Source organism: Aquarana catesbeiana, linkage group LG01, assembly GCF_042186555.1.
Source record: "Aquarana catesbeiana isolate 2022-GZ linkage group LG01, ASM4218655v1, whole genome shotgun sequence".
Taxonomy (NCBI): domain Eukaryota; kingdom Metazoa; phylum Chordata; class Amphibia; order Anura; family Ranidae; genus Aquarana; species Aquarana catesbeiana.
The window spans coordinates 900,762,715-900,779,644 of record NC_133324.1 but is presented as its reverse complement, the minus strand read 5'-3'; the positions used below and the strand labels follow the sequence as shown (position 1 = coordinate 900,779,644).

Here is a 16,930-nt window from a genome sequence, read left to right as displayed (position 1 = left end):
TTACGGCAGCAGTAAAATGTTGGATGGATTTTTACTATTTTGGGCCAGTTTTCCTTGCGCAAGAAGATGAACAAGAAAATGAACTGTACAGTTTTACCAACACGTATCAAAATTGCAACATTGTGCTTAGGCATTAAAATTGGTTTTATCCTTGACACACATTTAGAAACACGCATTTCTGTGCACGTTCCCTTAACTGGCAGGTGTGAATGGGGCCTTAGGGAACCATGCTAAAAACGATCACATCCTCAGCATAAGATGTAGATATACCAAAAATAAATAAATAAAACCCATGAGAAAAATAAAAGTGGTATACCCAGAGTATTTGACACCCAAGGCGGATCATATTTTATCATGCCCCTTCTCTATTAGACTAAATGGTTTTAAGTCACATTCACAAAATTAAATTAATCAAAATAATTATGGCCAGCAAGGAAACAAAAAGGTAGACCTCTTACCCTGGTGGGCAGCATAATTCTTTGTTACATTAGTGAATTGAGGACACATGCACCTTTTTTTTTCCCTTGCGAAAGCGTTACTAAAACCACAACAGTAAAATCAGTTTGCATGCAGTAAAGCATGCTTGTTATACCCACTGTGGAACCTAAGGGGTTAATCCTCTGCATTGTGTAAAAAGACTGTTTGATCCTGTCTTCCCTGATCCTCCTTTTACTGTCCCCAATCCATCTGCTGATAGAACAGAGCCCTAGGAGGCACTCTGCACATGCTCAGTTTGGTGTGTATTGCTAGAGTTGCTTTTTTTTTTTTTTGGAGAGTGTGTGTGATCAGCACAGGGCCAATCAGCACTGTCCAGACAGAGGGTCAGGGGTCATGCAGCCTTATATTACAGTCAGAGGAGAATGAAAACTCCTACTACAAGCTTTAACCAGGCACCGATAGCAGTCTTTGTGACTTCTATATACTGCTGATGAGAAAAGGTATTTAGTTTATATTTACTAAAATAATGACATTTCTATGTACTGTGGGAGACCAGATATAGTGAATGCAGGGTCCTGGGTTTAGTAAAACAAGTTTTTACAGTCATACAACAGTAGTGGGACATGTATATATCACTACAATTGCATACAGTAGGGAGCCATAAAAGAGCATGTAGTATATCCTGATTTGCATATCAACATATGTGCGTAAACAAAATACTGATAAAGGACATAAGACGTCATCTCACAGTATTATGCCCCGTACACACGGTCAGAATTTCCGACAGAAAAAGTCCGATGGGAGCTTTTCATCGTATATTCCGACCGTGTGTATGCCTTATTGGACTTTTTACGTCGAAAATTCAGACGGACTTAGATAGAGAACATGTTCTATATTTTTCCGACAGAACAAATTCCTATCGGGAAAACCGTTCGTCTGTATGCTGTTCCGATGTACCAAAAACGACGCATGCTCTGAAGCAAGTACGAGGCGGAAGCACTCGGTCTGGTAAAACTAGCATTTATAATGGAGATAGCACATTTCTCACGCTGCAAATTCTGTGATCTTTTAATGCAGCGCATTCTTTTGTGCTTTATAATGCTAGAATAATGAAGTTGTTTTGCTGCTGATATTCACACAGAGTTCTGACAAACTTATTTCTTTATTATTTCTCGTCATCTCATGAATAATCTTTTATTTTTTTAAAGCCAGATCTCCATAATAATGTTTAGAATTATTTTTTATAGTCACGAGTCTGAAAAGCGTGAATCGTCTCTCACCAAACTTCTACTAACATGAGATTAGCAGAAGGAGTCCAAAGGGTGGCGCACTGGCTATTGAAGTTCAGTTTTATAGTCCCGTTGTATGTCACTGCGTTCTTGACAGTCGGAATTTGGTGTGACCGTGTGTACGCAAGACAGCTTGAGCGGAATTCCGTCGGAAATACCTTCAGAGTTTATTCCGACGGGAAAACCAGTCGTGTGTACAGGGCATAAAAATCGTTTGTACTGTCAAGTTCTCCACTCCCTTCCGAGGCAAGTATAGAAAAAGCTAAATAAAAACTGTATCTCATATTCCCCATGGTTGTCAACCTGAACTGGGCGAGGGTGTGGTACCGAGGTGGTACAGCGGTTGCGCACCAAAAAAGGTTTTAAGAAAACATGGAATAGATTGGAAATACGCATGTTGAAAGAAAGATCTAATATGTAGGCCACTGGGTTAACCTTACGGAGTATGCAGAAAGGCCCAATGTACAGAGACGCCAGTTTTAGTGCGGGAACACAGGGTCAGAGGTTACAGGAAGACAGCCAGATCCTCGCCCCAAATTGGTTGGAGGGGGTAGGTAGGCATTGGTGGTCAGCATGGAGTCTATTTCTCTCGCTATTGTGAGCAAACTCCGCCCAAGGCAGGTCTGACCAGTTATGGTGGTCAGAAATATAGCAACGTAGGAACTGCTCCAAGGCTCGGTTGGCCCGTTCTGCGGCCCCATTAAACGGAGGGGGAGGAAATGACTTGGAATTGGATTATATCATGGTAAATGGCTCCTACATCCATGGTCAACAAAGCGGTTTCATGGGTCACATGGGCAGGCTGTAGAGGTCTCCCATCAATAGCCTCAAATGGCAAGTGGGGAGGCAAGAGGCTGTAGTGGATTTGAGTACTTCAACACGAAGGCACTATCAATCAACAAGCCTGCAGCCCTCGAATCGATTAGTGCCTAGGTATTGATGCAAAAAAAAAAAAAAATAATAATAATAATAATAATATCACACCAGGAAAGGCTAACCAGAACTATAAGCTAATCCTTCAGGATAGCAAAGACGCCACCTAATGTCTGTCCCCTACAGGACCTCAGGTGCAGTCGTTTCCCAGGTGGGTTGGACAAGATTTTAATAAGTGACCTGCCTGGCCACAGTTCCCTACGGCCACGGTCAATGGAGCAGTCTCATGAGTCACATTGGCAGGCTGTAGAGGTCTCCCATCAATAGCCTCAATGGCAAGTGGAGTGGCACGAAGCTGCAGCGGAATCCATTGCTTAGACACAAAGGCACTATCTATGAACAGACCTGCAGCCCCAGAGTCGATTAGAGCCTGTGCATCGATGGACAACTCAGACCAAGAAAGCGTAACCGGAACTAGAGGCTTATTCTTCAGGTAACTGGGGATATAACAACGCCACTTAAGGTCTGTCCCCTACAGGACCTCAGGTGCAAGTGTTTCCCAGACAGGTAGGACAAGACTTCAAAAAAGGACCAGCCTGGCCACAATAAAGGCACAATCTCACCCTCCTCCTAAAGGCCCTCTCTTCAGAAGCGAGACGTGTGAAGGTCTCTCTCAGAGGTCTGGTATCAATGAGAATGGCAAACGATATCAACTCAAGATTCCTAGCTATATCTCGAACTGCAATCTCATCTTTAATGTTATCAGAGAGGCCATGGGAAAAAGCCACAAGATCCTCAATTGTTCCAACTAACCTCTGCTGGCTGAAAACAGAAATCAATTGTGTTGTCGGCAGCAGCTCTCGTACTCAGTTTAGTGGACATGAGGCTTTTGGCAGAAGAGGTGGAGCAAGTGGGAATACCAAATACCCTTTTAAAGTAAGCCCCAAACTCAAGGTAATTCTGGACAACAGGTTTTTGTGTCTCCCATAGAGGGTTTGCCCAAGCCAAGGCTCTCAGAAAGCAAAGAAATAATGAAGCCTACTTTGGTTCTGTCCGTAGGAAACGTCTGGAGCAGCATCCTAAAATATATTTCAACCTGACTGAAACCTGAAACCCTCTGCAGTGAGCTGGATTTCCCCCAAAACGCTGGGGAAGTGGAGCAGAACCTGCCATATCTTTTACATTGGTAGTATTAGAGGCGGCTGCCTGAACAGAGACAGGAGCAGCAGCAGGAATGGCTTACAACACTGGTTGTAACAGAGCAGCCAGAGTGGGAGGATCCAGATAAGCAGTTTGAATCGGGAGTGTTAGTAACCCTATGGCAAACTGATCCATGCGGTGGTCCTGCTCATCCAATCTGGGAAAAATATTACAACTAATTCTGAATTAAAAGCCCTTGCGTAATGTCAGAAACCATAAACCAGGCAGAGAGAGCGGGTAATCAGATGAGCCGGGGTCAGGAAACCAGAAGTCAGCATAAAACAGAAGCAGGTGTCGAAAGAGAAGTCAGCCAGGCCAAGTCAGACACAGGAACACACTGGAGATCATAGACCACACAAGGGCAAGGAAGAAATGAGCTAAGCTGTTTAAATAGCCAAAAGGGTATGGCTGTAGGCTGGATTAATGAGGCAGGTAATTAACCAACAGCTGAGCAGCTCCTGTGCACTGAAAGAAAAAAAAAAAAAAAAAAAAAAAAGGAAGAGCTGCTCGTAAATAGCAGGAGCCCAGCCCTGACATGACTTTGGGAGGGGAGACTATAGTCTGCCTCTACAGCATGAATTTGACAGAAGTTGAGAATTTCATTGGTGGTTCTAAAGCACACAAACATTATACATTCCCCCTCAGACACCATCATCACATATGCCCGATACTGAAAATAAATTAACATGCAAATAAACAGGATTCACATTTATCTATACATACTCTGTACACACATTAAGGAAATAAAGGAAGAAGTCCTGTTCTATGAACATACCTGACACAGTTCTTCAGCCACATCCAACATTCCTTGCCTGAAGAAGTGCTCTACCATTACTTCATTAAGGATACGCTGACTGTCGGCCTGCCAGCAGCCATCAATGCCCACGCTGCTGATGTCCGCATCGAAATTCTAAATAAAAGAAGGATAAAATGATGGTATACGGACATTATAGAGGAACGATTCATCAACAATCCATCCAATGGCTAGATTTCATTGTTCTGACAATTTGAAAGGATGAATACATGGTTTTCTGTAGGTGACAGCTATTTGCACATTATTAATTCACTTTACACCGACATATAAATGAATTTATACATGTACATGTCACAAGGACACGGTTTCCTGAAAGTGCTTGTAACTCTAATCAGCTGTTATATTAAAACGATTATAATGCAGCTCAGGAAAAGTATTAGATGGAAGTGGATCAGCTTCAACTCCTGATACACAGACATACTTTCAAAATTAGTGAAGCTGAAGCTGTTCTGCCTCATTTTGAGGGAGGTCTCTAATAAGACCAAAAATATAACTCCATCAGAAGTTGAAAGAACGAAAACACTTCCAGACTATACAAAGATTACAGTTAAAAACTCTTACTGCAAGTTGTTTTTATCCACAGCCGTATTCAACACACGTTTACATATGCACATACATGGAGGGCTTTAAAATACATTTTTGCAAAGAGCAGCCCCGATCCTCCTCTTCTCAGGTTCCCCACTGGCACTACTGACTCCTCCAACTTGACCAGTGCCCCAATAGTAAGTCGCTTGCCATGAGGGCAATGGTGTTGTGCGCTCGCTCCCGAGCCCTGCTCTATGCATCCATAAGAGAGTTGCGGCTCGGCCCCACCCCACTCCACTCATTAGCTCACTGGCTATGATTGACAGCAGTGGGAGCCAACGGCTCCAGCTGCTATGTCTCAGCCAATGAGTGAGAGACCCGAAACAGCCGAGGCTCCTGTGCACATCACTGGATTGAGAGGGGGCTCATGTGAGTATTACAGGGGGCTGTGGGGAACTTCCACATTTGTAATGCAAATGGTGAGGCATAGACACATTGGGAGTTATTTATGAAAGGCAAATCCACTTTGCACTACAAGAGCAAACTACAAGTGCAAAGTGCACTTGAAATTGCACTGAGAGTGCACTTGGAAGTGCAGTCGCTGTAGATCTGAGGGGGATATGCAAGGAAAATAAAAAACAAGCATTTTAGCTTGCACATGACTGGAAGATAAAATCAGCAGAGCTTCCCCTCATTTCAGATCTTCCCCTCAGATTTACAGCTACTGCAAAGTGGATTTGGCCTTCGTAAATAACCCCCATAGACTTCAGTGAATAGGGACAAGTCTTACTTTGTCAGTAACCGCTGCCACTTCATCAATCCTCGCAAGCTAAGGAGGACGTTGCCTTGACCTGCCTCCACTACCTGCATGAGGTTTTTATGTCCTCCCTGTGCTTGCATGGGTTTCCTTCCACACTTGACATGCTTGCAGGTAAATGGTTTGTGCTACATAAACACCTAGTATTAATAAAGAGAAGCTATGAGGATGAGGTCTTCAGCTGTAAGGCTAGGTTCACAATGCTGCGATACGATTTAGATCAGACTTTTAGTGTGATTATGTAGTGCTACATGGATGCACCTTTGATAAGGTTTCCTTATTCTACAGGGCCAAAATGACACTGAAATCGCACCAAAGTCATAAAGGAACCTTTTCCAAAATCACTATATGGTGAGTAGGGCTGGGGAAAAAAAAAATCGATTTAAATCTTGAATCGAGTTGAGAGGTCAAATCTATTCAAAATTTAAGCAAATCGATTTTTTTTTTCACCGCGCCGGTCCCAAGGAGCTGCAGGCAGGAGTTTTTAGGCAAGGCCGCGGCTTCGGCCTAGTCCGTGAGATCGGACGTCGCGGATTAGGCCGAAGCCGCGGCCTCGCCTAAAAACTCCTGCCTGCAGCTCCTCGGGACCGGCGCGGTGTCCACAAAAAAAAAAAAAAAAAAATCGTGAATCAAGTTTTTTTTTTTTTTTTTTTAAGAAAATCTCCCAGCCCTAATGCATTGATGTGAACGGACACCATTGAAAAAAAAAATTTGATTTTCCTTGTCATGCAAATCTGCACTCAAGTTGCATCTGAAATTGCACCAGTTTGAACCAGGTCTAAAGGATAGAAGGATTTATTTCATCTCTGCTTTATATGCAATCACATGATCAATGGCCTTTTAAAACTCCTAGGTCCTGAAATGGGTAACTCGTCACCCTAAAACCCCAGAAGAAAGCAAATTTAAAAAAAAAAAAAAAAATCCATTTTACTAATAAAAATTAAGCAGATTTAAAAAAAAGAAAAAAAGTGCTCAAAGCAACACCCCATACAAGCTTTAATAACCTGATGGATGGATTGATCTGGTTGCTATGAGCTGCTCCTCCACAACTTTTATAAACTAGGCAAATTGTGTGATTACATTAACAGAGCTGGCCTTATACACGTGGCACAAACACAATACTTCCTCCATAATAATGTGTACCGCCCACAGATACCGGTCTGACAACATGACTAGCAATTACCACTTCTAAAATAATACCATAGAATTATCATTCCTTTACCAACGTGTAAATATTTACCCTACAGGTGTATGCTAAAGATACTCCTTGATGAAAATAAATGACCCGGTGACATACTTCCTGCGAAGAGAGCCATCTTAAGGAGAACACAAGCTTTTCCAAATGTATGCTTTGTTTGCCTAAATAGAATGTATAATGCACACTGGGCGTTTTTACAGCTGCTGTTTTTGGTTTCAGGCGTTTTTTTTCTACAGCCAGTAAATTCCCCAGCATGTATATCCTATGTGTCCACGTACACAGGTGCTTTATCAGTGTTTTTTGGCTGGGAAAAAAAAAAAAAACACACACACCAAAACTAGTGAGTTTTTCAGCTGGAAAATGCTTTAACTCTGAAAAATGCGGCTTATTCTTCGTTTATTAGTGTCTTTGAGCCATAAGCTTTAGTGGGAGTATAGTTAAAAATGCTAATGCGAAAAATGCTGCAAAACGCTGCAAAACGCTAAAAACAAAACAAAAAAAAAAAAAAACACTAACATTTTTTTACGCAGCATTCTACAGCTAAAACTACTGGTGTTTTTATAATGTCCAGCATGCATGAGCTCCAATGGTTTTATGACTATTCTACTTTCCTCCTTTCACACAGCATAGGCCCAAGGGAAGCAAAATGCCAACTGAATGTCACACAATGGTGATGGATACGATCACTCAGGGGTAGGGGAGGTGGGGGAGGACAGGTTCAACTTATGTAGGAGGATCTCTTTAATTGTTTATTCTCTGTGTATCACCTGAGGCCAATCACTTCACTGGAAGGGTTTACAACCTCTTTAACCACTTGCCTACAGGGCACTTACAACCCCTTCCTGCCCAGGCCATTTTTCAGCTTTCAGCGCTGTCGCACTTTGAATGACAAATTGCGCGGTCATGCTACACTGTACCCAAACACATTTTTTATAATTTTCTTCACACAAATAAAGGTTTCTTTTGGTGGTATTTAATCACCGCTGGGTTTTTTGTGTAAAAAATAAAAAGACAAAACATTTTGAAAAAAATATGTTTTTTACTTTTTTTTCTCTCAGTAAATGTTGTAACTAAGTAATTTTTCGCCTTAACTGATGTGCACTGATGAGGAGGCACTGTTGGGTGGCACTGGTGGGCATCACTGACTGGCGTCGCTAATGGGCACTGATTGCTGCCACTGGTAGGCACTGTTTTGCGACACTGTATTTATTTATTGTGATCAGGAGACTGATGTCCCCTGATTACATCCCTAGAGGTCCCCCTGTGAGGAGATGCCGCTGATCGGCTCTCCTCATATTCTGTCAGTGTGAGGCGAACAGAGCAGATTACCGGGATCTCCTTGTTTACATGTGACTGGCTGTGATTGGATACAGCCGATCACATGGTTAAAGAGCAGCGGACGCGGCCCTTTACAGAGATAGGAGTCGCAACGTGTCCTAACAACCCGGCGCGGCCGCTGCGCTCCCCCGCGAGACCAGGCGTTCTTGGACGCCATCATATGACGTCATCCCAGAATGAGAGCCGCACCGCCCCACCGTCATTTGACGGTGGGTGGGCGGGCAGGCGGGCGGGCGGCAAGCAGTTAAAAGGTGTTGTAAACCCTCAAGGTTTTCCACCTTAATGCATTGTATGCATTAAGGTGAAAAAACCTCAGTCCCCCAGAGCTCCCCTTTAACTTACCTGAACCGGATCGTTCCAGCGATGGGGACAAGCACAGCAGATCCAGCCGATGTCTCGGGTCCTTGGTGAATAGACTGATAGCAGCCCAGCCATTTGGCTCCCGCTGCAGTCAATTAAATCCAGTGACACGGAGCCGGGGGTGGGGCTGAGTCCTGTTGTCTGTCTCAATGGACGCAGCAGGACTCGGGAGTGCACCTGCATGAGTGCCCCCATGGAATGCGGCTCTCCTTGAGGGCACCCAAGAAGGAGGAGGAGCTAGGAAGGCCACTGAGGGACCCCAGAAGAGGAGGATGGGGGCCACTCTGTGCAAAACCCTTGCACAGGAGGAGGTAAGTATGGCATGGTTTGTTATTAAAAAAATTTTTTTTTTTTTTTTTTTTTTTTTTTTTTTTTTTTTTTTTTTTACACAAACCTTTATAACCCCTTTAAAAGGTTACTAAAACATGGCGTTCGGCTCTAATACAGACCACAGAGAGATAAAGCACAAAGAATACAGACATACCTTATCAATGGCCTTCCCCACCCTGGACACGCTGCTGTGGATGTCTTTATGGTCAGAGGCCAGCTTCTGCACAGTGTCCTTTATCCTCTTACAACACTGTGTTAAGACCAGCGATAACGTCCCCGATAATTCACCATCTTGGTCTAGGAAAGAAGGTGCCAACACTTTAGGAACACCACAATAGGAAACAAAGGGGTTGGTTTACTAAGCGAAGTTAGACTTTGTAAGTAATTTTCCCCCAGAATTAAAGTGAATGAGGTGAAGCTCTGCACGTGCAAGCAAAAATACTGTATTTGGGTTATTGTTTTTTTTTTTACATTTTCCTCCTTCCTCGCACGTGTATGCTTTGGAAAGTGACATTTCACTACATTCACAAAGCTCTGGGAAGTTCCCTTGTAAAGTGAACAGGCTATTTGGCTTTAATAACAGTAAATCCACCATTAAATATTAAAAGCAGAGTTCCACCCAAAAGTGGAACTTCTGCTCATTTGTCTCCTCCCCCCTCCGGTGCCATATTTGGGGGGGGGGATAGTGGATCCTGTCCCCACTTCTGGGAGTCAAAGCTCTGCTCCCTCTTCCTCCTTCCCCTGCCGCTGGGCCAGTAGGAGAGTGCAGCGGTGCCTCTCGCGAATGCACAGTAGGGACCCGGAGTGATGCCTACCTATCCCAACGCACCTTCAGTGTCACTTACAATTCTACTTCCTCCACTCCTCTTCCCTTCTCTGTCGGGGTCCCCCAAGGTTCTGTTCTTGGACCTCTTTTATTTTCAATCTACACCTCTTCCCTGGGTCAGCTGATAGCCTCTCACGGCTTTCAATATCATTTCTATGCTGATGACACACAAATCTAGCTCTCCACCCCTCAACTCACCCCATCAGTCTCCTCACGCATCACTAACTTACTAACAGACATATCTGTATGGATGTCACACCACTTCCTCAAACTCAACTTGTCCAAAACCGAGCTTATAATATTTCCTCCCCCACGTTCCTCTTCCCCCGACTTCTCTGTCAAGAGCAATGGCACAACCATCCACCCGTCCCCACATGTCAGGGTGCTAGGTGTTATCCTGGACTCTGAACTCTCCTTTCAGCCACACGTCCAATCACTTTCCAAAGCTTGCCGCCTCAACCTCCGCAACATCTCTAAACTACGTCCCTTTCTAACCAATAAAACCACAAAGCTCCTGATTCACTCCCTGGTTATCTCTCGCCTTGACTACTGCAACTCACTCCTCATTGGCTTACCTTTAAACAGATTATCCCCCCTTCAGTCCATCATGAATGCTGCTGCCAGACTCATCCACCTTACAAACTGCTCAGTGTCTGCTACCCCTCTCTGCCAATCCCTCCATTGGCTACCACTCGCCCAACGAATTAAATTAAAAATACTAACAATAAGTTACAAAGCCATCCACAACTGTGCCCCCAGCTACATCACTAACCTAGTCTCAAAATACCAACCTAATCGCCATCTCCGTTCCTCCCAAGATCTCCTGCTCTCTAGCTCCCTCATCACCTCCTCCCATATCCGCCTCCGGGACTTCTCCCGAGCCTCGCCCATCCTCTGGAATTCCCTACCCCAATCTGTCAGACTGTCTCCAACTTTATCCACTTTTAGGCGATCCCTGAAAACTTTCCTCTTCAGAGAAGCCTATCCTGCCTCCATCTAACAACTGCACTATTTTCTCCATTAGCTCATCCCCCACAGCTATTACCCTTTTGTATAACTTGACCCTCCCTCCTAGATTGTAAGCTCTAACAAGCAGGGCCCTCTGATTCCTCCTATATTGAATTGTATTGTACTTGTACTGTCTGCCCTAATGTTGTAAAGCACTGCGTAAACTGTCGGCGCTATATAAATCCTGTATAATAATAATAATAATGCCGTAATGCTACACGGCCGGGTTCCCTTACCCGCAATGGCGGTGGCAGCTAATGAAAACATCGCCTGCGGTGCCGACATCACTGGACTCCAGGACAGGTGTGTGTCCCATTATTAAGAGTGAGCAGCTGCAGTATGTGTAGCTGCTGGCTTTAAAATTTTTCCGGCGGTGGGCGGAACTCCGCTTTAACTACCGTGCCAATTCTGACACTCCTCTCCTACATGTAAAAATGATTTTTTTTTTTTTTTTTTTTTTTTTTTCGTTAATTACTGAAAACCCCAAAACATTATATATGTTTTTTTAGCAGAGACCCTAGGGAATAAAATGGTGGTCGCTGCAACTTTATCTCACACTGTATTTGCGCAGCAATTTTTCAAACACTTTTTTTGGGGAAAAAAAACAAAAACAAAACAAAACCAAAAAAAAAAAAAAAAAAATCAGTAAAGTCAGCCCAATTTTTTTAGATAATGTGAATGATGTTAGGCCGAGTAAATAGATACCCAACATGTCATGCTTTAAAATTGTGCACACTTGTGGAATGGCACCAAACTGCAGTACAAATCACATGCGATAAAGCGCCACGCAGCAGTGTGAACCAGCCCAGACTCTCAAAAATGCTGGAAAAAAAAACCCCGCAGCTATTCTGCATTGAGTCAAGCTTTTGTGGGAGTATAATTTTTTTTTTTTTTTTTTTTTTTTAACAAAAAGAAACCACACTTAAAAATGCTACTGCAAAAATGCTGAAAAAATAATTCTACAGCTTTCTACAGGGAACACTACTGGCTTTTTTTAACGTCCAGTTTGCATGTGGCCTAAATATGGTCTGTTTGAGCAGTAATGTAGTGCAGGGTCATGAATGTCCAAGAGACCCAAAAATATTTTTTGCACTTTATTTTCAGTTTTTCCCCCCTATGTTGCATGTTTTTCTACATACTCCCGACCATCTGTTTCCCATAATAGTGTACAGAGCCACCTGTCATCCAGCCCTGGACTGCAGCGCCCCCCACCAATCCCCACCCCCTTCCCCAACTAGACAGTGCAATCTTATTATAGGAACTATTTGCTGGAGGCGGGAGACTGCGCTCAGCTGAGAGGCCGCTCTGTGATGTGTTCAATGACAGCTTTGTATATAGATCAGCAAAATAATCCTTTACTTTTTCTGTACTTTGCCCAATTTCCAAAATACTATTTTCCTAGTTTATAAACATTTGAATTGGAAATCTGCAGAGCCAAAGAGAAGAAAGAAAAAAAAAAAAAAAAGGGGGGGGGGGGTGAGAAGTAATCAGGAGTAGTAGAAAATTGCAGCACTCTTCAAAAGGTCCACTACACACAAGTTTACAACAGAACTTTACCAGTAATAACAACTTGATAAAATAGCAAGGAGCGTACATTCGCCCCACGCACATATACTGTGGTGGGGCAACCGCTCTGTGCCAGATCACATACCCAGTACATGATCTGACACTTCCGGGTCTGGGGCACACCGCCGGCGACCCACTCCCGCTGTGACTGGACACAGTGGGAGCCAATCAGCATTGTTCGGGAGACAGGCAAAAACGGCGGTCTGCCTATGTAAACAAGGCAGATCGCCGTTCTGTTAGTGGGGAAGACAGAGATCCTGAGTTTCTGCTAAGCAGGAACACGGATCTTTGCCTTCCCACAGTTAAAAGCACCTCCCCCACACAGTTAACAAACATTTCCTAGGGACACATTTAACTCTTTGAACGCCCCTGATGTTAACTCCATTCCCTGCCAGTGTCATTAGTACAGTGACAGTGCATATTTTTTTTAGCACTGATCACTGTATTAGTGTCACTGGTCCCTAAAAAGTGGCAGGTTAGGAGTCCGATTTGTCCACCGCAATATCGCGCTATAAGTTGCTGATCGCCGCCAATACTAGTAAAAAAAAAAAATGAAGAAAATAAAAGAAAAAATATCCCATAGTTTATAGACAATGTAACTTTTTTTGCAAACCAATCAATATAAGCTTATTGAGATTTTTTTTTTTTAACAAAAATATGTAGAATACATATTGATGAAGAAATTCGATTTTTTACAATTTATTGGATGTGTTTTATAGCAGAAAGTAAAAAAATACTGCTTTTTTTTTTTTTTTCAAAATTGTCGGTCTTTTCTGGTTTACACCGCAAAAAAAAAAAAAAAAAAAAAAAAAAAACCACACACCACACACACAACACCTGCAGAAGTGATCGAATACCACCAACAGAAAGCTCAATTTGTGGGAAAAAGAGGACAAACATTTTGTTTACAATAATAGTTGGAAAAGTTGGTAGCAGCGCTAAAAATAATTAAGCTAACTAGTAGCAGTGATATTTGACACCAGTGCTTCAATGTAAACTGTAATGATTACCATAAAAGTACATGAATTATAGAAAAAAACATCCATCTATATATAATCAAATAGTGCTCAAAATCATTAACCAAATGTGGATAAACTTCATATACAATGATTGAATAAATCCTCCACCGCAACCACAGTGATGACACCACACAGAATGCTCGCTTACCCTAAGCCCCGGTTCACACAGGGGCGGCACGACTTGCAGGTCGCCTCACAGAGGCGACCTGCACACGACTGCCACGGCGACTTGCAAAACGACTTCTGTATAGAAGTCTATGCAAGTCGCCCCAAGGTAGTACAGGAACCTTTTTCTAAGTCGGAGCGACGCAATTAGAACGGTTCCATTGTACAGAACGGGACGCTACTTGTCAGGCGACTAGGTCGCCTGACAAGTCGTCCCAGTGTGAACCGGGGCTAAGGCAAGCTCTATAAGCCTGCGACCTGTTACACGGCCAGGGCCTTTATCCCGGAGAAAATCAGGAGGGTGATATCCCAGCAAACCCTACGGAAGTGGTCAGCATATGGCACAGATCTTGCCAATCACAGGTCAAACGGGTAGCCAGATTAAATACCATTCAGATGTTCCCCAGAATGAAAAGGTTCACCATAGCGTAATACCGATAACCATCATTTATTTAAGAATAGAATAACATTAATGCCCCGTACACACGGTCGGATTTTCCGACGGAAAATGTGTGATAGGACCTTGTTGTCGGAAATTCCGACCGTGTGTGGGCTCCATCACACATTTTCCCATCGGATTTTCCGACACACAAAGTTTGAGAGCAGGATATAAAATTCTCCGACAACAAAATCCGTTGTCGGAATTTCCGATCGTGTGTACACAAATCCGACGGACAAAGTGCCACGCATGCTCAGAATAAATAAAGGGATGAAAGCTATTGGCTACTGCCCCGTTTATAGTCCCGACGTACGTGTTTTATGTCACCGCGTTCAGAATGATCGGATTTTCAGACAACTTTGTGTGACCGTGTGTATGCAAGACAAGTATGAGCCAACATCCGTCAGAAAAAAAACAAGGATTTTGTTGTCGAAATTTCCGATCAATGTCTGACCGTGTGTACGGGGCATTACAGATATCAAGGAAGTATAAAAGCAAAGCAGCCGGCCGGCTAGTGCAAACACCAATCCCACGAACGGCACACGCGAAACGTCAGCTCCTCCCATTTGGGGAACATCTGAATGGTATTTAATCTGGCTACCCGCTTGACCCGTGATTGGCGAGATCTGTGCCATATGCTGACCACTTCCGTAGGGTTTGCTGGGATATATCACCCTCCTGATTTTCTCCAGGATAAAGGCCCTGGCCGGGTAACAGGTCGCAGGCTTATAGAGCTTGCCTTAGGGTAAGCGAGCATTCTGTGTGGTGTCATCACTGTGGTTGCGGTGGAGGATTTATTCAATCAATGTATATGAAGTTTATCCACATTTGGTTAACGATTTTGAGCACTATTTGATTATATATAGATGGACGTTTTTTTCTATAATTCATGTACTTTTATGGTAATCATTACAGTTTATATTGAAGCACTGGTGTCAAATATCACTGCTACTAGTTAGCTTATTTATTTTTAGATCTGCTACCAACTTTTCCAAACTATTATTGTGTGTATCTCCTTTCTAGCAGCTGCTTCTGGTTTATAGTTTTTATTTCCTATTATTGTTTTCCCACAATATTTTCACCACCCAAGAATATTTTCTATATTTTTTTTATTTCACTCATTTGGTTTATAGCGAGGTATTTTCTATGTAATTATTTTGTTTACAATGTCGCACAACTGCGCAATTGTCAGATAAAGGAAAGCAGTGTCACACCGCCAAAAAAAACGGCCTGGTCATGAAGGGGGGTAAATCTTTCAGAGCTGAAGTAGCTAGTGTGGTCAGAAGGAAACAAAAAAGGGGTGTTAATGAAGGACTCTTGTGGGATCACCAGGTGTAATATGCATTTTGGTGCTTATAAACACATACATACATATATATATATATATTAAAATCACACACACACACACACACACACACACACTCTAATGCCCTGTACACACGGTCGGACTTTGTTCGGACATTCAGACAACAAAATCCTAGGATTTTTTCCGACAGATGTTGGCTCAAACTTGTCTTGCATACACACGGTCACACAATCCGATCGTTCTGAACGCGGTGACGTAAAACACGTACGTCGGGACTATAAACGGGGCAGTGGCCAATAGCTTTCATCTCTTTATTTATTCTGAGCATGCGTGGCACTTTGTCCGTCGGATTTGTGTACACACGGTCGGAATTTCCGACAACAAGGTCCTATCACACATTTTCCGTCGGAAAATCTGACCGTGTGTACGGGGCATATGGCTTTATTCACACACGATCGTGGGCAGAATCGCCACGATTCTGAATGAGGTTCCAAATCACGGGATGCTTTTCCGATGTCAATACTTGTCAATGGCACCCCAATCGCGCAAAAATTTTCACAGGAACATGAGCTTCTTTTGTGTGACAGTGTTTGCGATTTGCTGCGATTGCAGCACGATTTGAGGCACGATTGGGGTGCCATTAGAAGTAATGGCGTCGCAAGCGTGTCCCGGGTTTTGCAGTGATTTGGAATCGTGGAGATTCCTCCCGCAAATCAGGTGTGAATGGAGCCTAAGTGAATTATTGGGGACAAATGGAAAGTAATAGCTAACTGTGTAAACGAAGGAAGGGTTAGAACCCCTGTCCAGTTTTACTGCTATCCAGAAAAACATTATAAAGATTTCCCCTCACTTCCTGTTCAGCTGACAGCGATTTCAGACAGCAGGTAAGGACAAATCTCCGAAGGAAGCACAGAGAAAAATAAATGTTTTTTTTTTTCCTGGTTGATATTTGATTTCCCGTCAGATATTTGTCACCTGAGCATTTTCTGTTTGGTAAAACAGCAGCAGAACAAGAAGTAGGGGAGTGTGGGGGGAGGAGATGTGTTAATAAATTAAAAAGGATAAGTTCGCCTTTTAAAGAAAAAAAAAAAAGTGCATTTAATTTTATTTATCAATTAGGAGCCTGGAAAGCATAGCACCCGTCATCAGTAGGGATGAGCTTCGAGTTCGAGTCGAACTCATGTTCTACTCGAACATTGGCTGTTCGCAAGTTCGCCGAACAGCGAACAATTTGGGGTGTTCGCGGCAAATTCGAATTCCGCGGAACACCCTTTAAAAGTCTATGGGAGAAATCAAAAGTGCTAATTTTAAAGGCTTATATGCAAGTTATTGTCATAAAAAGTGTTTGGGGACCCGGGTCCTGCCCCAGGGGACATGGATCAATGCAAAAAAAAAAGTTTTAAAAACGGACGTTTTTTC

At 43.1% G+C, this 16,930-nt stretch overlaps 1 protein-coding gene across 1 annotated transcript in view; it reads right to left on the bottom strand.

The window, feature by feature from the left end:
- The window catches only part of LOC141127992 (E3 ubiquitin-protein ligase RMND5A), a gene marked incomplete at its 5' end in the record, with an annotated part of 50,239 nt that extends 40,720 nt beyond the window's left edge, over positions 1-9,519 (bottom strand). The window contains 2 exons of the mRNA XM_073614996.1: positions 4,576-4,710; positions 9,337-9,519. Of these exons, the coding sequence (XP_073471097.1) occupies positions 4,576-4,710; positions 9,337-9,519 (318 nt within the window). The remainder of the gene's footprint in view (positions 1-4,575; positions 4,711-9,336) is intronic.
- Positions 9,520-16,930: the final 7,411 nt, after the last annotated feature.